The sequence below is a fragment of the Stegostoma tigrinum genome, chromosome 2 (assembly GCF_030684315.1).
Source record: "Stegostoma tigrinum isolate sSteTig4 chromosome 2, sSteTig4.hap1, whole genome shotgun sequence".
Classification (NCBI taxonomy): Eukaryota; Metazoa; Chordata; class Chondrichthyes; order Orectolobiformes; family Stegostomatidae; genus Stegostoma; species Stegostoma tigrinum.
Genome location: NC_081355.1, coordinates 92403225 through 92429587, shown reverse-complemented (window position 1 = coordinate 92429587; position 26363 = coordinate 92403225). Strand labels below are relative to the sequence as shown.

At 39.7% G+C, this 26363-nt stretch overlaps 1 protein-coding gene across 2 annotated transcripts in view; it reads right to left on the bottom strand.

Annotated features, from left to right (window-relative positions):
• Window positions 1-25606, bottom strand: part of LOC125462796 (ATP-binding cassette sub-family A member 13-like) — a 264956-nt gene extending 239350 nt beyond the window's left edge. For both annotated transcript variants that reach the window (XM_059655541.1, XM_059655542.1), the window contains exons 1-6: window positions 25284-25606; window positions 25085-25178; window positions 14763-14889; window positions 11330-11466; window positions 8653-8681; window positions 4523-4695 (exon numbers count right to left, since the gene is read on the bottom strand). In XM_059655541.1, the coding sequence (XP_059511524.1) occupies window positions 4523-4695; window positions 8653-8681; window positions 11330-11466; window positions 14763-14889; window positions 25085-25178; window positions 25284-25352 (629 nt within the window). In that variant the 5' untranslated portion in view covers window positions 25353-25606. The remainder of the gene's footprint in view (window positions 1-4522; window positions 4696-8652; window positions 8682-11329; window positions 11467-14762; window positions 14890-25084; window positions 25179-25283) is intronic.
• Window positions 25607-26363: the final 757 nt, after the last annotated feature.

The window sequence follows — 26363 nt, the reverse complement described above, 5'->3', positions numbered from 1 at the left end:
ATGCTGGAACGTTAAACTGCCAACTATGTCCCTCTTTCCACATGCCTCTGTGATAGCAGCAACATTATAATTGCATGCACTAATCCAGGATCTACATTTATCTGTTTTACCTGTTATGCTTCTTGCATTGAAGCAAATACAGTCCAAGCCTCCATTTCCACCAAGCTCAGCAACCTCTCCCTGACTGCTTGTCCTTTTTAGCTAAAATTACCTTAGTTTCAAGCTCTTCTCCAGTCTCTATACTTATCAACCTGATGCTTCAGTTCCCACCCCCTGCCACACTAGTCAAAATGATTGATAAAGACTGCGAGCTTCCTGTCAGTGAACATTAGTCAGTCCTGTAACCTCAAATGTCTTAGTTCAATGAATGTTTGTTTGCCTTGTTTCTAGAATATCTCCTCAGCTTTATGACGCAATGTTTTCAGTTCTTGTTGTTTTTGTTATTTTGAACTCAGAGTATTGTCTTAATTTCTTAGCACCATTTTGATCTTTGAAATTAATTGTCCACTATGTTTTTCTGCCATGACCTCATTGTTCTTCGCTCCGGTTCCGCAAATTAAATTGTCATTATACACGCGATTGGATCAGACCAGATCAAGAGTAAGACTTACAAAAATGACCTAGGAGAGCAGATTGCAAAACTGTGCATTTTATTTACACTGCGGGCCAATAACGTTTTGTATAGAATCCACACAATTCACAATTGCACTTGGATCTGTGTGTTTTGTACATACAAATGCTGTGAAGTGAAGGTGATCTGCATTCAACTGGTTTCATTTCATTGCATTCTGACATTTCAAGAAAGGTAAGAAAAGAACCACTTAAAACTCACACAAAGCTATGCTACAAAGGGTGCGGTGTATGGCAAGCAACTAGTTCCAAAAAATGCACAGCCAAACAAGAAAAGCAGGCTTTTCTCCCACTGTCAACTGTTTGTATGTTGACATCCTAACTTTGACAGAAATTCGGCTCACCTTCACAATGAACTGAAGCTACCATCCCCCATTCCCCTTCTCCTTTTCACCATCCGTCCTACACAAAATGATAGTGGTGATATGCCCTTCAGCATCAACTTACAACTTAGTTTCTCACCTTACTGATCTTATACCTTCCCCTCTTTTAAAGATCTTGTTCCTTTACAGTTCCACATATGCTGGTCATAGTTTTCACCATCAGGTATTATCCAATTCTCTTTGAAAGTTATGAATCAATCTCTATTCCGACCCCCTCAGGCTGTGCGCACCCAACCCCAGTCACTAGTTTTGTAAACAAAATCCTTCAGCCTCCGGTAATTTTTCCAATGACATTACATCTGTATCAAATGGTTAAAGACCTTTTAGCAATCAAATTGTTCCTCCTTGTTGTCTCTCTCAATCATTTGTGACCTTAAACACTTCTATCAAAAGTCATGAGCTATGAGATGAAATATGTAGAACCTTTTGCAAGGTGCCACCAAGGTTCGCAGCTGATTTGTGGAAGAAGCCAGGTTGAAAATGTTCAAAGTCACACTGACTTTGACGGCCACAGTCAGGGCATGGTAACTCGTGCAACAAAGTGTCTCTTCTCTTTACCAATTTATTGGGATCAAAGATGATCATAAAACGTGGGAGCATAAGTAGGACATCCAGCCAATTGAGTCGACTCCACCATTCAATGAAATCGTGACTGATCCAATAATCCCCAACTCCACCTTCCTAGATTTCCCAGTAATCCTAAAATGCCTTACTCACAAAAAAATGTCAATCTTGAATATACTTAATGACCCAACCTCAAAAGCCCTCTGATGGGAACGAGTTCCATAGATTCACTGCCCTTTGAGAGAAGAAATTCCTCCTCATCTTCGTTTTAAATGTGTGACCCTTTCTATACCTCACATACTAACTGCTTTGTTAAGACACACATAAGGTCACTTTGTGGTTGCACCCCTTTTCAAACTGCTTCTAGTTTCCACACCATTTAAATAGAATTTCAAGGTTTGAAATTGTGCCCAGTACACCCAAATCCTATGATTCAATAACAATTTTTAACATTAGCCAATTTTATAGTCACACTGTTACAATCTCTTTCTTTCAGCTTCATTTTGCTAATAAACCCAGTGCGATACTTTACTGAATGTTTTCTAAAAGTCCATATCCATAACTTCAACTACAATGCTACCATGCACTTTTCCATTACCTCATCAAAAACTCAGTCAAATTAATAAACGTTATTTACTCTTAATAAATCACACTCTAGCAATCTCAAAATCTCAACCATTTCAAGAGCTTTCAAACTCTCTAGAACACATTCTATATTTTATCTCATCCGGTATCCCAAAAATTTCGTCATTTACTTCAAGCAAGCCCTTTTTGGTGCAAATTACTAATTTAGGATCTCAGTCATGCCTCTTACTTTGACAGGTAGATGCTCATTTTAGTTCCTAAAGAGCTCACAATTCCTTTGGCAAACCTTTCATTCTTACTAAAATTATTATATTTTTAGTATGCTTTTCCCACAAAATGTCTGGTTTTATAAACATCAGGGCCAATTTTTTTCTGCAAAACATCCCTCCTTTCCTACACTAGTCTCTGCATTAAGTGACTTGTCACCCTTGAAGAATTTCATCTTCTATTCTGTATTCACTGAATGTTTGTGCTCGAAAAATGTGTTCTAGTCCTACATATATTCATGGATACTATCTCAGCCTTCCAATTTCCTGTCATTTCTCTACTTCCTAATTGCTGACAGGATCATCTTCAAACATTTCTTTGTATCCCTTGGAAATCACATTCGCCTGACATCTTCCAATCTTACTTCTGTCCATAACATTCCATCAAGAGAGTTGTAAACTTCAAACTCGCAACTACATAACTTTTGACTCTTCATTCACCACTATACCTCTACACTTATTGGTTTGCCACCCTGAGCTTTAGCAATACTTATTGGAAAAAAATAATTCTCTGCCCTCTTGGATCCCCTATTATGGTGTTTATTTTTATTGCCTCAAATTGCAAAGTGACACATTTAGGAATCTCTGATGCACAATTGGTTCAGCTTTCCATCACAAATTGGGCTGGACTATGAATATTACCCATATTTAGCCTAATCTGCCTATAAATTCATGACCGCAGGATCTGTCAGAAAAGCAAAGCTATCCTTCACCATCTGTTTGCATTACCTTACTTTCCACTTTCCCAATCCTTACGCTCAAGTCCAGCAACTAGTTCAGGAGTGTTCATGGACTTCTTTATTACCAGGAATATGGTGATTATTAATTTACCATTATTGCTTCCACCAGTTATCCTTACTCACCATGCCAAACACTCAATATCTGGTTTCCAATTAGGAGGTTTTGAGACTTTGTCTCTAACTCCAGCTTCTGCCATTCAATGAAATTGTGGCTGATCAATCCCAATCCATGTACCTGCTTTTGGCCCGCTAACAAAAAAATGATCAATCTCAGATTTAAAATTAACAACTGATCTAGCCAGGATTGCCATTTGTGAAAGAGAGTTCCAAACATCTATGACCTTTTGTGTATAGTGGTGTTTCCTAACATTCCTTCCAAATGGTCTGGCTCTAATTTTCAGACAATGCTCCCTAGTTGCAGAATCTCCAACCAGTGGAAATAGTTTAACTTTATCTACATTATCCTTTCCTGTTAATATCTTGAAGACCTTGATCGGATCACTCCTTTACCATGCCTTCACAGTTCCTGAATGGTGAGTTAAGATAAAGATGATTAAGATTCTCTAACTGTACTTGAGTAACAGTTTTGGTAGGATATTGATTTCAGTGTTCTTCCAATGCCAAAAAGAATAGAGTAGAAAAGTTCCTTAGTTAACTCCTTATTCTGTGCTACCATTTTCACTTCAAATCACTATTCAATGGTCTACACTGGCTGTCAAATCCGTTGCAAAAACAAATAAAGTGCTGGATAGTAATTGTTGCTTAGGATTGCACATGAAATTGAATTCCATTGAGAAATTGCTGAAGATCTGCCAGCATCAACATGAGTGACCTTTTTCAGGAGTGAGAGGGAGTATTTGAGGGGAGAAATAATATTTGAGCTTAAATGATTGCTGGCATTATTAACTCTTAACAGGGAACTAAGGTTGCTTGCTCACATTTTGAACGGCACTTAGCTTTCTTTTCTGTGATACTGAATGTATTCCTGCTGTAATGGTCACAGTCTGCTGCTTGACTTTAGTTCTTTAGATACATCAGAATAAATACAACAAAAACAATAAAGGTTCAATAACTTGGAGGATTTGATACATGATTAAACAATGCTGTTATCTGAATTTTCATTGAGAGAAATAACAAACACACCTGATGTTCAATTGCCAGAAATCTTCAGAGTACATATTAAACCGATAGAAGTAATAAAACTCAAATCACTTAAAGTTTGTTTTATTCTTAGCTTTAATGCTTCTTCACTAATGCCACTGATTCCTTGGAGAAAAACTATAAAAGATTTTTAATATCAAGCAAATAATTAGTTTTTTTTGTTAAAGATCCATAATTGTAGATATATCATTACCTTCTTGCATCTGTCAATAAGTCAATCATCTCAGTCGTGCCTCTGCTTAAAAAATCCTCATTCTTCAGGGTTTCCAGTACTTTAGGTAGTTTGAAAAGAATATCCCAAGTATATGTTTCATTGTGAATTCGTTCTATTATGTTAATTGCTTTCTCGGTTTCATTCAGATCCATCTAAAAAAGTATCATAACCAAATTCAATTTGTCTTAAACTCAGAAGCTTTCTTTAAAGAATTGTGTGATACTTTCAAGTTTTGCTTATACAAGCAAGAAAAGATGAAAATAAAGTTAGGGTAGAGATAAGGAAGAAACTAAATCCATAGATTATCATACTTCAATTTTTGTTATTTCAGATCTGTTCTCAACAAATATTGATCTGATAATTGGGTTTTGATTCAGCTTCCTTCTTTAAAAAGAAATATCACTTACACTGGTAGTATTAGTAATGAAGCAAAGTTTCTGAGGTAGAATTTTGTCTTTCCCACAAATGGATGTGTATTTGGTCAGACCTTTAATATTTCCAGTGTAATCTCTCTACAAATTTGCCACCCCACCCTGACCTCAAAGGCTGTCTTTCCAGATCACCCCTTGCATGGCCCCCCAGGTACCCGCACCCTTCAGGTGCCCCCTTTTCCCAACCCAGTCAGTCTATGGAAACTTATCTCCCAGGGAGCCTGCCCTTCTCCACTGCAAGACCCCGTAACGACCTGGCCCTGGACACCCAGAACTTAGAATCTGGGAAGAGCTTGCAGCCAAAGTCCTCGTTACTGCTGCCACTGTCGCTGCTGGGACTAAAGAGCTGCTAACGAATCAGATTGGCCAGCAACTCTCTGATGAGTCAACACTTTTTAATTGTCTGGGAGACAGCCAGCCCAACCACATCGAGTGCAGTGGTTCAAGAAGGCAGCTTTCATCAGCTTCTCAAAGATAATAAATGATAGCCCAGCAAGAGATATCCAAATCTAATTAATGAATTTATTAAAAGTATCAATGTATCCATTTGAAAAATCCTGTCCTGCATTTTTCCACTTCAAAGTGACTGAACATTGGATGTGCAGCATATTAATCAGAATCAAATTCTAGCATTCAGTGTATGAACCATTGACATTTTAATCTGCATAATTTCAAATGCTCTTCAATCTTGTTGGATAACAGGTAATTTGTGTCTTACAAAGCTAACAATTCCTACTTCACTTTGAAATCCTTCCATTCATGCTGTAAAAATCACAAATCGACATTGACAATTTGAAAGGCAGCCTTTCAGCGGAGTTTTCATTGATTTGGAAAAAAACCTCCTGACAAGTAACATTTTCTGAGCTGAAGTGGGACACATTGCATTTTTATTTGTCGTAAACAGCAGGTTAACTCAGATCTCGGATAGATACTTATTGTAAACATTGCAAAATATTAAGAAATGATATATAAACATTGTATTTGGCTTAATTATGTTAAGAATTTGACTAGTTAACCAACATTTACCTTTTAGGAATATTATTAAGTTTATTATAAAATATCCTTAATTAATCATACCTCTGCAATATTTCACAAAGTCAACTTATGCTTTCACTTTGCTAAAATTGCTACAGTCAGAGTCATACAGCATGGAAATAGACCCTTCAGTCCAATCAGTCCGTGCCAACCATATTCCCAAACTAAACTAGTCTCACCTGCCTGAATTTCTCACATATCCCTCCAAACTTGTCCTTTCACGTACTTATCCAAATGCCTTTTAAACATTGTAACTGTACCAGCATCCACCAGTCCCTCTGCCAGTTCATTCCACACACAGGTCACTCCATGAGTAAAAAAGTTACCCGTCATGTCCTTTTCAAAACTTTCTCTTCTCTCCTCAAAAATACGTCCCCTAGTTTTGACGTCCCCCATCTCTGGGAAAAGACCCTTGCTTTCCACCTTATCTATGCCCTCATGATTTTATAAACCTCTTTCAGGTCACCTCTCAAACTCATACGCTGCAGTGAAAGAAGTCCCAGCCTATCCAGCCTCTCCCTATAGCCTCCATTCCCAGCAGCATCCTCTTAAATCTTTTCTAAATACCCTCCAGCTTAATAATGCCCTTCCTATAACAGGGTGTCCAGAACTGCACACAGTACTCCAGAAGATGCCTCACCAATTTCCCATATCGCCTCAACTTAAGATCCTAACTCCTGTGCTCAAAGGTCTGAGCAATGAAGACAAGCATGCTAAACATTTTCTTAACCACCCTGTCTATCTGTGACACAAATTTCAAAGAATTATGTACCTGAACCCTTAGGTCTCTCTGTTCAACAACACTACCCAGGGCTCTACAAATAATTGTACAAGTCCTTCCCTTGCTTGTTTTTCCGGTCATAAAGCTAGAACAAATTATATCATTCTTAGAGATAGCAGGAACTGCAGATGCTGGAGAATCTGAGGTAACAACGTGTAGAGCTGGATGAACACAGCAGGCCAAGCAGCATCAGAGGAGCAGAAAAGCTGACGTTTCAGGCCTAGACCCTTCTTCAGAAAACTATCATTATTAGTCACATCTACAACTGAATGAGGGCAGATTCTTGTTCGTTTGTTTCTATGTTTGCCTGGAAACAATATTTCTCAAAAAGTAACGGGATGAATTTCAACAAACTTGGTACACAAGTAGGGTATTCCATTAGATTGTGGTGAAGGATCCAGGATTTTTTTTTATATTTGAGGTCATTTTTACACTACTGAGTAGTCTCGTCACCCTTCTAAAGGAAGGATCTTGTTAAACTTGAGAGGGTGAAGCAAAGATTTACAAGGGTGTTGTTGGGATTGAAGGGTTTGAATTATAGTGAGAGACTGAATAGGCTGGGGCTTTTTTCCCTGGAACATCAGACACTGAGGGGTGATCGTAAAGAGGTTTATAAAATCATGAGGAGCAAAGCTAGGGTGAATAACCGAGGCCTTTTCCCTAGGGTGGGGGAGTCCAAAACTAGAAGGCATAGATTTAAGGTGAGAGGGCAAAGTTTATGACAGGTAACTTTTTCATTCTGAGGATAGTGTGTGTATGGAATGAGCTGTCTGAGGAAGTGCTGACAGCAGGTGCAATTTGAAAGGCATCTGGGTGGGTAAATGAATAGGAAGGATTGAGAGAGATATGGGCCAAATACTGGCAAATGGGATTAGGTCAGGTTGGAATGTCTGATCAGCATGGACGAGTTGGACTGAAGGATCTGTTTCTATGCTTTATGACCCAATGACTCTGTGACAGAAAGAGTGAATTTACATTTCTCTTTTAGGATGTTGTGAGTTATTTTATTTAGAATGCTTTTGATTGCTTTAGAATGTTTTTGGTTGTTTCAGTTGTTATGGTGGAATTTGTCACAACTGTCAAAATGAGCTATTTTCTGAGCAGGTTTATAGATGTAAATGGGCTTGATGCCTCTTCTGTGAGATGGAAGCATTGTTTTAACTTTTACAGAGATCAACCAGTCATGGTAAAGCTTGAACTAAGCTGTTTTGTTCTAATAATTTTGAGCAAACACAATGTGGAAAAGGTATTGACTCTACTGAGGGCCGCCTTCACTGTTACTACATTTTTTTCCCCAATTTCAAAACAATTTTTCATTGCAATGAACTTATACGTTTGTGAATCATTCACCAATATTTCACTTTCTAAAACTATTCATACCCCTACTATTTTAATGGGATAAACAAAATTGTCAAGAAATCTTTTTATATAATTATAACTTTCATTGATAACCCTGCTACTCCCGTTCATATTATTGCTGCTGTTTAAAATTGTGTTCTTCCATACTTATGTTCATCCTGTCTTTCCAGGAAGTGTTCAGCTGAACTTAGAAGCCAGGAACTCACTCATTAGTAAACATCAGTGGAAAGAAGAACAGACATTTCCGTCTATAATCCAACAATTTTAAGGTCAACTACTATTCAATCCTCAGCTACTAACTGAGCCATTGAGGAGATCTGTTAATGCTTTAGCTTATTCTGTTAAATATTTTCTCTGGTTGGTAAGTTTAGTAGATACTTTGGCTTTGCAATAAGATTCTATTTATCATATTTCAGTCTTATTGAAAAATGGGTATATCAGACTGGATAATATGCTTCTTCATTGAAAGATTTTTCATTCATTATATTGATTTAATCACTTACCGTGACAAATCCTAGCTGTCCCAAAGAATCTGAAGAAGAAAACAGAACTCATCAGGCAGAAAATTACAACTTAATTGCAAAAAATAACATCTGGTGAAAAAGTTAAGAAAATTTGTTTGACTGCATGAGACATGGACATAAATCAACGTGCAACTTCATGCCATGTTTTTGCATTTTTTTGGCCTTTGTTATTGTATACATTTGAATTTCTCTATTTTACTCTCAGATATGTCTTGGCTCTTTAGAGCTTGAAGAGTGCTGTAATTGCCCCAATATCTGGTTAATGGTTTAATAGATTACACAGGAAAACAAGGAGAAAGTATTTTTTTCAGAAATCTTTTAGCTAAGGCAATTATCTCATGCATTCAAAGATCTTCCTCATCTACAAAATTAGGAAAGCAACACCAATATTAAAACTCCCTACAAGTTGTGACTGAAACAATTTATTGAATAATAAATGAAGAGATTAAATAAAACACAGACTATTCATTATAGTACAAAGCAGAACAGTAATACAAAAGGGTTTCTGCTGCAGGATCACAACTGAAATGTGAATACTGTTTCCTCACAACAGTGCTTAGCCTCTGGGTATTTCCTTCATTTCTGCCCCTTATTTATAGCAAATGTTGAAATTTAGAAGTTTGACAAACAGGAAATGTGTGGTATCCAATCCCTCTGCTAAATTTGCATTTTGTAATCAACATTTTGATATGTAGCTATCATTTTCAGAGACATTGTCATCTAAAGCAGCCAACTGATCTCCCTATTTAAAGTGAGAGTCCAGATTGACTCTTATTTGAGAGATAGAAGGAAGTGCAGATGTCAGAGGATCTGAGGTAACATGGTGTAGAGCTGGATGAACACAGCAGGCCAAGCAGCATCAGAGGAGCAGGAAGGCTGACGTTGCGGGCCTAGACCCTTCTTCAGAAATGGGTGAGGGGAAGGAGGTTCTGAAATAAATAGGGAGAGACGGTGGGGGGGGGGCGGATTGAAGAAGGATCAAGGAGAAGATAGGTGGGGAGGAGACAGACAGGTCATAGAGGCAGGGATGGAGCCAGTAAAGGTGAGGAGTTAGGGAGGAGATACCCTCCTCCCACCTCAAGCTACACCCCTATCGCCTACCTACTAACCTCATCCCACCCGCTTGACCTGTCTGTCCTCCCTGGACTGACCTATCTCCTCCCTAGGGACAGGATTGTGCCAGCCTGATTTGCCATTCAGTAGGATCATGGCTGATCCAACATTCCATGCATCCACTTTCCTGCCTTTTCCTCGTAATTCTTGATTCCCCTATTGATCACAAATCTATCTCAGCCTTAAATATACACAAGGAATCTGATCCTACAGCTGTCTGTGGCAATGAATTCCAAAGATTCACAACCCTCTGACAGAAGATATTCCTCCTCATTTCAATCTTAAATTGATACTTAATTTTTCCCCAGTACTCTTTAGTAGTAATGGGATGTTCAAACTCTCTTCCACCATAAATACAGATGCAAAATATCTGTTTAACTCCTTTGCCATTTCCTTGTTCCCCATAACTATTTCCCCAAAATCATTTACTAAGGGGCCTATGTACATAAATCCAGTCATGGAACCTTGCAGACTTCCAAAGTGAGGTTCCACTCACAGGCCCAACACTAGGAATGGAGAAGAGTCTACTGAGTGCTGAGAACTAGCCTCTGGCTTTGATGCTATCCCAGTCCCCCTGTAATCCCACCCAAAAAAACCCATTTCAACATCATTCAACTGAGGCCCTTGGCATCTAGAGTCTTGAATGGTATGGCAGAGCAATGCAAATCTGCCAGAATATGTGCAGTGTCAGCTCACAAGGGTGAGGGGTTTTCACCCAGTGATCCTTTGTCCCACAGAATGATTTAGATGAAAATTCAAATGGCTCTCCCCAAAAAATTTAACTCAGGGTTCATACCAGTGTCCAGCTGACAGGCAAAACCTTCATGGTTACTGGAAGATGGTCAAATATGGAAGGTCCTACTGAAATCCTCCATGAATTATTTTTCGTTTAAATTATCTTTTTTACTTTTATCTTTAGCTATTTTGTGAACTTTGACTTTTTCTCTCTCGTGCATTCTCTCTGAATTGGAAAATATTGTTTTAATCAGTTTTTGACAGATTTCATAGATAGATGATTCCTTGGTTTGGAGAGACTCAGACCTGCAACAAATTGGAACTAATTTGAATTTAAATTACATGACATTGAAGGATTTTCTGTCACATTAAGGTTTTGAAATGTATGCTAGACCCGTGTGATTTTTCTGCAGTTCTGTCTCTTCTAAGATGAGTGCCACACATCCTCTAAGTCATCCAATCTTTTCTGAAAATGTATTAGCATTTGATGACCTCCCCCACTTTCAAACATACTTAGTGCACCGTGGTCAGGACTTTCATTCATTTGGCCATTTTTGTCACCTCATTTCATCCACTTCCTTGAACCCCAGAGTGAGTCTTTCCAACAGGATGGTCGAGCTTTCCTGAGCCGATCAGTTTCATTATGTCGTAAAAGGTAAGGATTCTAAACTAGAATATTATGAGTCCCAATAAAGCAAACAAAGACTACATGCATCTGATTACAGCAATTCCACAGTATTAATTATCGTTGAGATGTTCACAATGTATTAACTGAAGTTAAACCTTATCACTTGTATCACAACATTACCTGAATCTCCTAACAATTCATTTAAATTGCTTTGTAAAGTAGATGCTTTTTGCACAGTTTCATTGATTTCATTTCCAAGGTCTTGTACTAATGTTAAGAAGCTGACCCCACTCTCATCTGTGAAGCCCAGCGAAGACCTGCAACAACACAAACACAGGTTAGATTTTCATTTTGTAAATGGCATAAACCAAACATTGTTGGCTAATGTTCAGTTTTGCAAATTGTTCAGTCAGGGAAAATCCATGCTCTACTAAAAAGTAGAATATAATAAACATGTCACGGTCTGAATCTGTAAATTACAGGGACATCCTTGTTTTTCATATTCTCATGCTTCCTGAAGCATCATAGAGTCTTGTCTCAGAACTGACCCTTCTTCTCCATTCTTAAGAACAGACAATGGACCCGAAACATTAACTTTGCTTTCTGTCCACTGGTCTTGTCTGACCTGTCGAGTTTTTCCAACAATTTCTGACGTTGTTCTACATTGAGCTTCATCTACCACTGACTCGCACACTTCACCAACTTGTCAATGTCTTTTTGAAGTTCTATACTGTCCTCCGCACAGCTTACAATGCTTTTAAGTTTGTAACTTTAGCAAATTTTTGATTTGTGCCTTGCACAACAGTAAGGTCTGGATCACAGTGGCTCTGTGGTTAGCACGGCTACCTCACAGCACCAGGGGTGTGGGTTTGATTCTGCCCTCAGGCAACTGTGTGGAGTTTGCACATTCTCCTTGTGCCTGCGCGGGTTTCCTCCAGGTGCTCTGGTTTTATCCCACAGTCCAAAGATGTGCAGGTTAGGTGGATTGGCCATGCTATATTTCCCAGAGTGTTCAAGGATCTGTAGATTGGGTGGATAATAGGGGAATGGGTCTGAGTGTCTCTGAGGGTCGGTGTGGACTTGTTAGGCCAAAGAGCCTGTTTCCACACTGTAGGAATTCTAAAATATCAGGAAAAGTGAATGTCCTAAAACTGAGCCCTTAGAAACGCCATTGCAAACCTTCGCCCAGCCCAAAAAGCATTCATTAATTAATAATTCCTTGTTTTCTATCACTCAACCAGCATGTGTCCAAGTTATCAATGTCACTTTTATTGGTGTCGATGGTAGTCATGATGAGGAGGTGCCGGCGTTGGACTGGGGTAGACAATGTCAGAAATCACACAACACCAGGTTATAGTCCAACAGGTTTATTTGAAACACAAGTTTTCAGACCCTTGCTCCATCTTTGGGTGTTAATGACAGAGGTAGTATCAGACTCAGAATTTATAAGTAAAAGATCAAAGGGTCAGACCAAAAAATAAACAGATTCTAAACATAGCCTCACATCTAACATGCATTGTCTGACCTAAAATGTCACCTCTTCTTTACACTGAGAAAAACCTTTAGTTCTGTCAGGGATAATGGGAACTGCAGATGCTGGAGAATCCAAGATAACAAAGTGTGGAGCTGGATGAACACAGCAGGCCAAGCAGCATCTCAGGAGCACAAAAGTTGACGTTTCGGGCCTAGACCCTTCATCAGAGAGGGGGATGGGGAGAGGGAACTGGAATAAATAGGGAGAGAGGAGGAGGCGGACCGAAGATGGCTGTCAGGCAGTGATTTAAAGGGAATTTGGGGATTTACACGTACATATTAATCGATCAAAACCTTCTAACTGATTAAAGATTGAACAGCATCTCAGGTTTGTTTAACACATCTTCATCAGTGGTATGGCCCTTTGATAATTTACTTATAAATTTTGTATCAGACACCACCTTTCTCATTAATGGCTGAAGAAGGAGCAAGGCTATGAAAGCTTGTGTTTTCAAATAAACCTGCTGGACTATAACCTGGTGTTGTGTGATTTCTGACCTAGTTTAAATGTTATTTCAGTGGAATAAAAGGGACAAAGTTCGAACTTTGCTCACAAGCCTGTTGTGCAACAAATTACCAAATATCTTCAGGAAGTCCATGCAGATCAGATCTTCCTTTTCATTATGAAGAGTCACCAGACTCAAAATTGTAGCTAATAAAATGTGAGGCTGGATGAACACAGCAGGCCAAGCAGCATCTCAGGAGCTGTTTTCTCCACATAGACACTGCCAGATCTGCTGACTTTTGAGTGCAATTTTTGTTTCTGTTTAAACTGAATTGCCTGTGACCATTTGGGTCATATTAACTCTATTTTCTCTCCACAGTTGTTACCTAACCCACTGAGCAATCCTGAAATGTTCTATTTTTGTTATCAATAGATATTGTTGGGTAAGTTAGGATGCAGCAAAGTTGAGTGAATGAGATTGAGGTTCAGATCAACCATGACCTAATTAAAGGTAGACCATACCCAAAGGGCTGAACAAATTACTTCTGTTTCTACGTTGTCCTGGTTCCAAATTAAGATTTGAATTAAATGACTGTGGCAATGCTTTCGTTGGAGAAACATACACTACCAGACTGGCTGCACCCTACTTTTCTAATAATATTCGATGTTGGGTATGATTTAAAGCAGCATCCTTCACAGTAAATTCTCAACTTTGATGGGATATATTTCAATCAGGAATATAGAACTCAGGTGCTGTGGGGTCTTACTCATTCTTGAAACTTGGTCCTGACTTCAAACAGCATTCATGAAAAGTTTGGACCTAGTGTCACAAAATGTGGTCAAACAGACTATTGGGGAAACCGATTCAACTGAATGGGGTGGTAAAATATCAGAAGTCTGAATCCCATCCTGACCCACCTATTTCAAGTTTGAATAAAAACAGGACTAGGGCAGACAACAAACCCAGTCCTTGGAGGCCAACTGGAGTTAAATGTAATGAAGAGGTTGAGTGACTTACACATAACTACCATGTTAAATGCAACCCTGGTCAGCCAAGTTCTCAGGTCTCTGGAGACCCAGCAGTTAAAGGGAGATGAGGCAATTATATGTTGGAGTTAGTTTACATGCTTCACTAATTCACAATCTGACAGGAGCCTGATCTTTCCCATATCCCTTATATTTTCTAAACTCGTCCAGGATGTGAAATGTATGTTAAATGAGAGTTTAATTGAGTTTAGGTGGTGGGTAGTAGCTTGGAATGCACTGTTCTCCTTAAGATAAGAGTAAGGTCTTTTCTTGTTAGATGTGAGACACACATCTGTAATTTGCGTCTCTAGGAATAAAGGTTTGCAGTGACTAACGAATTAGCTCCAATTTGATCATTCACTGCCAGGTTATCTGAAATGTAATGCACAAGACGTCTGATCCTATGCTGACCTATTCAATCTTCCTTCAATCTTCCTGTGCTTCAGCTTCCAATCTTGCCTCTGGCTTAAAATTTTGTCCTCCAACACTTGACTTTTCTCCTTCTAGCCAGCAAGTTGGACAGTGCCCATATGTCTTTAACCAGATTATTTAGTTATAGTAAGTCTTATTTAAGTTTTTTTCTTCGCAAAGACATGTGGAATATGGTACCTGGAACGGGGAGAGCTCTCCGATCCTGTGAACTCCAAGCTACGACACTGAGAACCAACATCACAAAAAAGACTCTGAATGAAAGGAAAAAGCCCTCCGCTGGGCAAAGTACGAGGCTGCAAAAAACCTAAAAGTACAAGAGAAAATTATGACATTAAGGTGATAAGAAAATTACTTATGCATTAAATCTAATTCAACGAGTGAAATTTTCATGATTTTGAGAACATCATATTACTGCTTTGTATTTCTGTCTGATTTATTTTTTTCTTCCAACAAAATCTTTGCTATGTTAAATCCAAGATAATAAGATAGAAGTGTAAAAATATAACAGATGCGATATTTATTTAATATTCATCTACCCTCATTCTTTTTCACTATAAAGTCAGAGGAAGATGCTTGCTGATACAATGAGTTACCACTTTGAATTAATATCAAGGAAATAAAAGTCATACGTGAAATTCAGTTTGATGGCCTTAATCCTGTTCTCAGTGGATCTAGACCCATGGTGTAAAACTATGAACAATTAATTAGCAACTTTATGGATAAATGGATAGCAAACAAAACAGACAAAAATGCCATGTTCACCAAACAAACTCAGTTGATATAAAACCAAAGTTACATTTGGGGGCATAGTTGAGGGACATTCATTGTTACATCATACATGCTTTGCTTCCCAGGAATAGCAGATTCCAACAATACAGAAATTACATTAATCAGACACAATCTATCCTTCACATATGTTAGTGAGATGCATGAAGCAGGAAACAAATTTGCTCCAATTTGAATTATTCGTTGTCCGCTGTGGCCTAAGCAGCAACAGCAAACAAAATATATTTTCTTTTGATGCAGTTTCATGAAACATCCTTTTCAAGCTAGTAGTTAAGAATGGTTTACACAATTTCAAGATACTTGTCACAAGCCTGCCTGTATGTTGCTTGATCATCATCCTCACCCTGAGACAGATCTGATAAGGCAAACAGCCGAAAATATAATTTTTAAAAATTGGAAGATGTCCATGGATGTCTGTCAAGTGCTAATAATTTAACTAACTAATGTTAACTCAGATAATTTTGGCTTGGCCTTGGGGCTTCTAGTTGGTCCTTCCATGTATCTGCAGCAGCTATATCATGTCAGTAACTAAGTCAAAATGAATCCTCACCCAATGTCCCATTGCCTTGGCTCATTTATGGACAAGACAGCTGAACTCCAAGGATGCATTCTGAGTCACTACCCTTCGCAAAGGCCACATTTGACCAAGTATGACACCAAGGAGCTCTAGCAAAACTAGAGTAAAGGAGACTGGGGGCAGCGGGGTGGAGATCTCTGCTGGTTGGTGTCATATCTAAGAGAAAGAAGACGGGTTGAGGTTGTTGGAGGTCAATCGTTTCAGTTTCAGAACGTGCAGGAATTCCTCGGGGCAGTGTCCTGAGCCTAACCATCTTTAGCTTCTTCATCAATGACCTTCCCTCCATCATAATATAAGAATTAGGGATGTTCATTGATGACTGCACATTGCTCAGTACCACTCTTCCAATACCGAAGCAGTCCAGGTCGAAAAAAAAAACAAAAAGCTAGACTATATCCAGGTTTGAGCTGACACATGGCAAGTAGTGTTCACGGTACACAAGTGTCAGGTAATGACCATTGCCAACAAGAGAGAATCTAACCAATGTCTTTGACATTCAATGGCAATATCATTACGGGATACTCCTCAATCAACATCCTGGGCTTACCATTGATGAGAAGCTGAACTAACCCTATGAATATTCTGGTTACAAAAGGACTTCAGAAGTCACACAATCCACCAGGTTATAGTCCAACTGGTTTATTTGAAATCACAAGCTTTTGGAGTGACATGTGACTTCTGAACTTAAAATCATGGAATACCCATCTTAACAATACTGTGAGTTTACTTACGCCAAGTGGACTACAGAAGTTCAAGAAAACAGTTCACCTTCTCATGGACAACTTGGGATGGGCATTAAGCACTGGCCCAACCAGTGAAGCCCACATCTCATGAATGCTTAAGAACTATTGAATGTCATTGAACCTTCTGTCTACTTTAAACAATCCAACGTCCTATTCACTAATCCCTTATCCATTGCAACTCTTCAGCCCCCACTGCTCAAGCCCATTAGCTACTTTATAACATTAACTCACAAGCCTTACTATAACAGTTGGATGCTGCTGAACAGCTCATAAATCACCCCAAAGATGCCTAAATCGCTCCAAGTAAACGAACTAGCTCTGCAAGTAATCTAAATTTAGAAAGAGTCCAGCATTAGGAATTGGAATACAATCAAGTGCTCATGAAACCCATGGGCTGGATTTTATACTTGCCCATTGGCAGGTTTGAAGGTTAGGTAACCTTATAAAATCAGGTTTATAGTCATTACAATACCTATCCGCTTGCCACTGACCTGTCTGATATTTTACAAAATGGTGGAAGGTTTGCAGAAGGGTTATGGAATGTATCAAATGCTACTTCTCAGGGCCAAGAGCCCGAGTTCGATTCCACCCTTTGGCAACCATCTGTGCGGAGTTTGTATGTTCTCCCCATGTCTGCATGGGTTTCCTCCGAGCGCTCCGGTTTCCTCCCACAGTCTAAAGATGTGCAGGGTAGGTGGATTGGCCATGCTAAATTGCCCTTAGTGTTCAGGGATGCCTAGATTAGGTGGATTATAGGGAGATGGGCCTGGGTGCGATGCTCCTACGGTCAGTGTGGGCTTGTTGGGCCACACTGTAGGGATTCTATGATTCTACATTCACAATTACTGTGAATATTTACAAAATTCGTTGCATGTCAAACACACAGTTCAACAATTCCCAGTTCCTTGCTCACTACGCAGCTCGGCCTTAGACTTCCCCTCATTGTGCTTTTGTGGCAGCTGCCCCAAGCTTTCATAGTCCTGCACCCTGCTGTTGTCAGTCTGCAACAGTCATGGACAACCCCTTGCACTGGAAGACCAATAGATTTCAGGCAGAGCAAAGAACATCTTTCACAGAATAGTAAATGCATGTCTCAATGTGCATTTTTGGATTAGACCGTAGCGCACAGAGTCCTGGCCATGGGACTGGTCAGGGAGTAGTTGGTCTGAAATGCACTGCTTGACAGGCTGAAACCTCACAACCTTTAAAAAGTACTTGGTTGAGTATTTGAAATGTCATAACATTCAAGGCTATGGGCCTAGTGCAGGAAAGTGGGACAAGTATAGGTAGATAATATATAGAAAGGTCTCTTTCTATGCTGTGTGATTCTATCATTCTAATCTCTTAAACTGCGTAACAATTTCACTCCCTCCTTTACACCCCCCCCCACAGGGTACTCGCCAACATCCCAGCACCCCGAGTGTACAACCCCCACTCATCCATGAGAACATTCATCTCTTGTCTCACCCATTGAGAGTTCCACCCTACCCCTGTCGCCCAACAATATTCACTCTTTCCTCAACTTCAGCAATGCTAACATTTCACTCACCCTCTTAACTGTGTTCTGTCCTCCTCACCTCACAAAAATTCTCAACACACTCCAGCCACCAAGTCATAACTCCTTGGCAATGCTAACTCTTCAAACGTCAATGTATCAGAAGGTTGGGGCCATTATTTCTATTTTGATATCCACTGATACAGGAGGTGAAACTGAACTTGAAACATTAACTCTGTTTCTGCCTTCACAGATGCTGCCAGACCGTCTGACATTTTCCAGCATCGTCATGGTTGTTTCAGGCAATTACCCTGAGAGGAAATAATTTGTTAATATTAAATGTCAAGCATTTTACATAAACGATGGCTGTTTAGGGAAAATAAAACTGAATCCAGCAAGACATTGACACCTTGAAGCCATAGAGGAACCAAATGATTCTTGCTCACAAAGTTATTGAAAGGTCACTAACATTGGTGTTAGCCAGCACGGAAAAGTTATGACAATGTTTTGGAAACACAAAATACAGTTACCAACTCAGATCAGATACACATTAACTTCACTGCAAAAAAACTTCTTGATTTATTTCTGTAACTTATAAAGTGATCCCTAGTTCTGCTGAGTAGCTTTTCTTCACCAAATGCTGACGCCCTCACAGAATTATATACAGAAACAAAGTTTAACCCAACTGATATGCCATTGTTTATACTCAATACGTGAATCCTCCTCCTACCTTGTCCAATGTCTATATCTTTTTCCCCACATGTAAACATTGATTCTTCCCTTGCCTATGTCAATATTACCGGTTTCGGTTATTTTATTTTTCAATATTCATTCCCTTAATCAATGCCACGTGTAATTATTGTAATGACTTAAACAAAATAATTTCTTTCTATTAACTCTTTACCAAAATAATACCTGTGCCATTATCCTATCCAGTAATAACCCTATTCATATCCCCACCTTCCTTTGACATTGCCATGCCTGTACAGTATTTTACTATTCTATAGAGTCATACAACATGGTAACAGACCCTTTGGTCCAACTTGTCCTTGCTACCCAAACAGAACTAGTCCCATTTGGTTGTGTTTGGCTCATATCCCTCTAAACCTTTCCTATTCACGTACTTGTCCAAATGTCTTTTAAATGTACCTGTATCCACATCTATCACTTCCTTTGGCAGTTTATTCTGCATTAAACCACCCTCTGTGTGGAAAAGAGATTTCTGATGAAGGGTCTAGGCCCGAAACGTCAGCTTTTGTGCTCCTAAGATGCTGCTTGGCCTGCTGTGTTCATCCAGCTCTACACCTTGTTATCTCTGTGTGGAAAAGTTGCCTCTCAGGTCCCTTTTAAACTTCTCTCCTCTCACCTTAAAATTATGCCCTCTAGTTTTGAACACCCCAACCCTAGGGAAAAGACCTTTGCTATTTGCCTTATCTATGCTCTGCATTATTTTATAAACCTCTAAAGATCACCCGTTGACCTCTAACACTCCAGGGAAAGAAGTCCCAACCTAGCCAGCCTCTCCTTATAACTCAAACCCTGTCGTCCAGGTAACGTCCTTGTGAATCTTTCTACACGCTTCCCAAATTAACAATATCCTTCCTCCAGCAGGGCAACCCGAACTGTACACAGTATTACAATATCCTGTACAACCACAGTATCATGTCCTAATTCTCATTTTACTGTTACTAATTTAATATCATCATTACTATTTGCTTTACCAATTATTTATTGAATTCTTCCTTAATATCTTCACACTTTGCCTTTTCATTCAGACTGTTGCTGCCAATATTCCGTAATCTTTCACTTTTCCCTTATGAGTTTATTTTTCCATGTAGTCTTATTCATGGAGATACTTTACCTACAATCTGTTGAACACTGTTGCACATGTTTCCTATTGTTCCTTATTGTTATTTGTCACTATGATTTCCTGTCTGTTCTCGCCAGGTTCCATTCACAGCCCTTCTAAAATAGCTTTTGTTCAATCTGTTAACTATTTTTTGTCATACGTAAACCCTTCTCTACTACCACCTTAAACCATATTATAGTTCAGTCACTACAGACTAGATATTTCCCTACTTGTATATCTGTTATTTGGTCTGATTCATTTCACAAAACAAGATCTAATAGTGAATCTTCCCTTCTAGGCCCGAAACGTCAGCTTTTGTGCTCCTGAGATGCTGCTTGGCCTGCTGTGTTCATCCAGCCTCACATTTTATTATCAGTGAATCTTCCCTTGTTGGCTTTATTACACATTATTTTGAAAATGAAGCCCTGTTCATATTCTAAGAACTCCTTTTCTTTAGCTATTAACTTACCTATCTTATCCAATCTCTATTGTGTTAATTGAAATTCCCCAAGTCTTATTTATCTATTATTCCATTCCCTGATTTGCTTACATATTTCTTCATTTATCTTCCTTCCATCATTATGTGATTCACGGACTATAGCTTTCATGTGATTGACCTCTTATGATATTTTAATTTCTATCCAAAGTCCCAATATGCATCAGTGGTGTTGGTTGACTTGGAAGCCTTTCTCCACAGTGGAAGATTTGAGCTATTTTTCCTATTAAACTCCTTATATGAAAATTGAGGTAAATTATTCAAACATTCACTATTCTTGTATTTTCAGCACTACCTTCCGAGAACTTATCTGCCTCATCTCTTGGTGGTCTTACCATTTTTCTTCTTTATTCGTTCACAGGAAAAGGGCATTGCTGGCCAGGCAGCATTTATTGCCCATCTCTAATTGCCCAGAAGGCAGTTAAGAGTCAAAAAATTGCTGTGGGTCTGGAGTCATTTGTAGGCCAGACAAGGATGGCAGTTTCCTTCTCTAAAGGACATTAGTGAACCAGATGGGTTTTTCCCCCAACAATTGCATGGTGATCAGTAGATTCTTAATTTGACACTTTTTTTGAATTCCAATTCCACAATTTGCTATGGGGGTTTTGAACCCAGGTCCCCAGAATATTACCTGGGTCCCTAGATTAACCGGCCCATGATAATACCACTGGACCATTGCATCCCCAATCTCTATCTCAATTCTCTTTTGATTATTCATGTTTCGATAGAATTTATTTTTAGCCTGTATTTGTTGCCCTTTCCAACTGCTCTTGGGAAAATGGTTGTGAGCTACCTTCTCGAACTGCTGTAATCTATTTGGTATAGGAAGACTGACAATGCTAAAATGTATTTTTTTTCTTATTTTACTTTGATATTTCGATTTCATATATCCTCATTGAAAGCTTAGGAAGGGGCCAACAAAAGCAAAGCCTTTTGCCATCCCTTCCCTTATTGTTTATGCACTTTGCAAAAGACATTTTCTTTGGCCTCAACTTATTCATCGCCTCTAAATTTACTTTTTTTTAAAATCAGCTGGCATTTAAATACCATAACTAAAGTAAAATTGTTTCAAATGGAGGTGATATGCAAAAGATCTTCCATGGGGACACTGTTTAAACATTAGAGGTTACACTTTTTAGGTCTGAGAAGAAGAGAATTTTATTTTTCTTGAGGATTGTGTGACTTTGGAACTTTCTATTTCAGAAGATGAAACAGGCAGGATCATTGAATATTTTTAAGGTGGAACTAGACAGATTTTTATTTGGCAAGAGAATTCATGGGAATTGGGAACAAATGGAAATGTAGAAATATCAGCACAAACAAATCGACTATGATCTTATTTAACAGTCGAGCAAATTTGAGGGCTGAATGGTCCTCATCCATATGTTTCAATGTAAGAACAAGAAGGTAAATGAGGAAAACAATGTTCCCTTAACAAATGATTAGGATTGGTTTGCACTGTCGGATGTGCTGGTGGACAGAGCCTTCAAAGAACAAATTGCATAAACACTTAAGAAAGAAGAAAAATACAGTGACATGAAGACAAAAAAATGTCAGGTGTATTGGTCTTCAAAAGAATTACAGAAGACTCTATGGGACAAATACCCTACATCTGTGCTGTCCTATTCTGTGACTGTGTCCCATTATTGGCTACTTTATTCTTTGAGGTTGTAGACCTGCTTGCCGAGCCAGTGTGTTTGGTTGCAGATGTTCATCACCCTGTTGGGTAACATCGTCAGTGTGTCTCCGGAGAAACTCCACTGATTATGTTACTTAGCAGGATGACGAAATGTCTCCAACCAAAAACACCAGCTCGGTGAGCAAGATTACAATCTCATCCACAACCTGGTTGAGAAATCTTCTCAAAAATCTTTATATACTTTAATCTTTTCTAATAAGTTGCTCATAATTTCTGTTGATCTCTTCATTAAGTACTATCCCCTATTATTATATCCTGCAGTCCCTCAGATACTTCTCTATTCCCTCATCATTGATGTATTTCAATATTATTTACCATCCATGTATCTCCATGAATTATTATCATATACATGTTATTGTGATCACTACAATGTTCACTCAAGTTTACTTCTCTTACTTGCTTGGTTGATTTCCCACTATTAATTGTGCCAGTGTTTTCCACCTCATTAGATTTGTTAGAAAATGAGTCTGAGTGTTTTTTTAACTTTTGTACAAGATTTCAAAATGCTGTTTGCCTTTTACTTCCTTGCACTGCCACGTTTGCTTAGATAAGTTGAAATTGCTCATGATTCTAAAATTAAACGAGTTTTACAATTTCCTATATTTGCCCACTTTTTTTTCTCTCTACTTCCTTTCACCTATTTGTTGGTCTGTGGTATAACCTGAATTGGGTGGCCCAGTTCTTCTCAGGATCTCAGAATATTATCTGGACGTCGCTGGGCAACAATAAGATCATAAAACCATAAGACATAGGAGCAGAAATTAAGCCATTTAGCCCATCGAGGCTGCTCCACCATTCAATCATGGCTATAGGTCCCTCAACCCCATTATCCCGCTTTCTCCCCATAAGTCTTGATGCCCTTATAATCAAATAAAAACTTATCGATCTCAGTGTTAAATGTACTCAATTACCTGGCCTCCACAGCCTTCTGTGGCAGTGAATTCCATTGATTTACCACTCTCTGGCTGAAGAAGTTTCTCCTTATCTCCATTCTAAAAGGTCTCTCTTTTACTCTAAGGCTGTTCCCTCAGATCCTAGACCCTTGGCCTCATTCTGACAATAGAGGAGGCTCAGGGTGGGCATGTCAGCATGGGAGTGGGAGGAGAAGTTAAAATGGATGGCAACTGGAATGTCGGGTTGGTTGTTGCATGCAGAGCACAGATGGCCCGTGAACCAATCCCCGAGTCTGCATTTGGTCTCCCTGATATAGAGGAGACCATAATGGAGCAATGGATAAAGTGGATGAAGTGCAAGTGAATCTCTGCTGGATTTGGAAGGATTGTATGGGGCCTCAGGCAGAGGTAAGAGGGGAGGTGTAGTACTTCCAGCGGTTGCAGGGAAAGGTACCAGGTACGATGGATGGGTAGATAGGGAATTTGGAGCTGATAACGGAGTCCCTGCAGAAAGGATCCACGTCCATCCTTGGCTTCCTCCACTGTCAGAGTGAGGCCAAATGTAAACTGAAAGGACAGCACCCCTTATTTTGCCTTAGGAGCTTACAGCCCAATGGCCTGAATATTGACTTCACCAGCTTCAAAATCTCTTCTTCCCCAACCTATCCATCTTTCAGCTCACCTATCCATTCCACTCTTCCCACTGCCCAACTACAACAGCCCCCTACCTGTATCCATCTAAGCTACCCGCCACCCCTGCCAATCCCAAACCCCTCCCTCTATTTACTTCTGGTCTCCCCAGTCCTGACGGAGGGCTCGGCCAGAAATGTTGACTTTCCTACCATTCTGAATCTGTCTGACCGGCTGTAGTTTTCCAGGTCCACGTTTACGGACTCTAGCTTCCAGCATCTGCAGTCCTTACCATCTCCAACTCCTTCAATCTTCCCTCTCAATGTGTGCTGTACAGCCCAAAGTATTCGTTTTTGTCTAGCCCTGTCTTCAGCTTGTCTCTTCACCCTGTTAACCTGAGTATTCAGGTTCTTTTCTTTTGACTTTTTGTTCGCAACTCATTCCTTTTGTTTTTAAGTTTTCTGTTGATATTATTTCATTACTTTACATTTCTGTTTGGCTGTTCAATCTAGGCTGCTGACATTGAGCACGATTCCGCGGCATCCCAAGGCGAACAGCTCCTTGCGGCTTCCCCTGTCACTTGCCCCCCATCCTCCCACCCGCCCCCCCCCCACAAGCTTTCCAATTACCTTGAGAACCATTTAGCCCGGCCGGAAAATCTAATGCCAAGCGAATGACCATACTGATCACATTTCGATATATTAGGCTTTCACCTTTGGAGCGAACGTTCGCCCGAAATGAACAATGGAGCCTGGGGACAATTTACAGATCACACATTCAAATCAGGGAAGAATTCCTCTATTATCTGATCTCCACGGCATCTCATATCTCCTGTGTGCGCTTACAAACAACAAAAAAAGTTCACTTTGAATCTAGTGGCTGAGAATTACAGGATTTCCTATCCTAGAGTTTATTCCACCGCCACCAAATGATCAGGCACTTGGCTTGGGGGGATAAAATTGTTTCAGAGATAGTAGGAACTGCAGGTGCTGGAAAATATGAGATAACAGGGTGTAGTGCTGGAACCTTGTTGTCTCAGGCACTGGCTTGAAACCGGTTTATGTGTCTAAAGGGATCAACTATTCCTCTCGAAAGGCTTACGATTTCATTAGAAATTGTCGCCATCTGGGATCTCCCTGCTAACTTGGATGGGCAGTCTCTTTGACAATGTCGTTTAAACAACTTTAAAGATAATAGTGAACGAAATCAAGGGTGCCTTTGTTCAAAAAAATGGAACTTCAAGTAGCAAGTTGTCACTTCTTCCTTCTCAGTAAACACACCGTTTTCGGGTTTTATTCCACAATCCGTGTCTAATCTAATCCGGTACTCACAGTTTTCACGCTTTTGGGGAAGATGTTGAACTCTCACTCCGACCAGGATAAGAAACAATAGACACGGCCATATAATTTCCGACAGAGTCAGTACCTGAGATGCATAAAAAGAAAGGTTGACGGAAATCGCCAAAGTTCTCGTTAAGTTCCAGAGAGATCTGGAGGAAATTCGCACAGCGCAAAATGTCTGCAGTCTTACCGGCTGTCTTAAACGGCAGAGGGAATTTTTCCAAAGCAACACGCACAGTTGGCGAATAAATCGTGCCATGATGGCACGCTGGCCTGAGTTGAAGACGAACAATCCGTTGTTGTTGGTGGGCAACTGGCTGAGATTCACGTTTCACTGTGGTCAATGGCCACAAGTGAGGAATATGTACCCGATGGAGAAGGAGCTCTGCTCTCCGAAGCGGAGATCTTGGTAATGCCAGGGAAAGTCAAAAGCTGTACAACCTGATTGGGAGCAAGAACCTCCTCTCACCCGCAACTGTTGCTCGATGATATACCTTCCAACAATGCAAAAAGATCGTTTCCTCAAATTTGTTTGTAACAGCATATAAAAAGTATGCCTGCCATTAACAAAAGCGGGCGTTGGAGGAGGGCATTTAAAGCAACCCCCAATCACCGCTTTACCTAACTACAAAACCCTATTTATGCCCATTCAATTTTTACAAGGGCAAAACAAAACACCGGATACGATAAAAAAGCAACTTGCTATAAGTTTACAGCTGCTGGTCATTCTGCAAAGTTCATTCGTTCTCATCTGTTATATATTTGATCAATTAAAACGCACCGAACCAATTAAAACCTCTTTTCTTTGTCTGTTGTGTGGAAAGCCTAAATTCCTGGCCTGCCCTTGCATTTGATGTTTACTAATTCTCAATGGTGGAGCCATCCAAGAGGCCAAAACTTGAGAAATGCAGATCTCTCAGCAGTTTGGTGATGAAGAAGGGCTAGACTAGAAAGGAGCAGTTGTCACCAAAGTCCCAGAAAACGATAGGGCTGATCTCTCGTTAGAAAGAGAGGACTGGTGGCGGTTTAACCTGAGGGTCAGCACACTTCAAGCAAGGGGCAAGGTCAAAGACCTTGGTGGTGACCTGAGCCAGTGTGAAAATTGAACCGTCACTTCTGGCATTACTCTGCACCACAAATCAACCTCCCAAGCTAACTGACTTCACAAAGGCTGGACTGTGGAGGGATTTGAAAACAGATGAAAATTGTGAATGTACTGAATAAATGAATGTCTCGGCTGATGTGTGCATAGGTGGGGCGCGAAACAGCC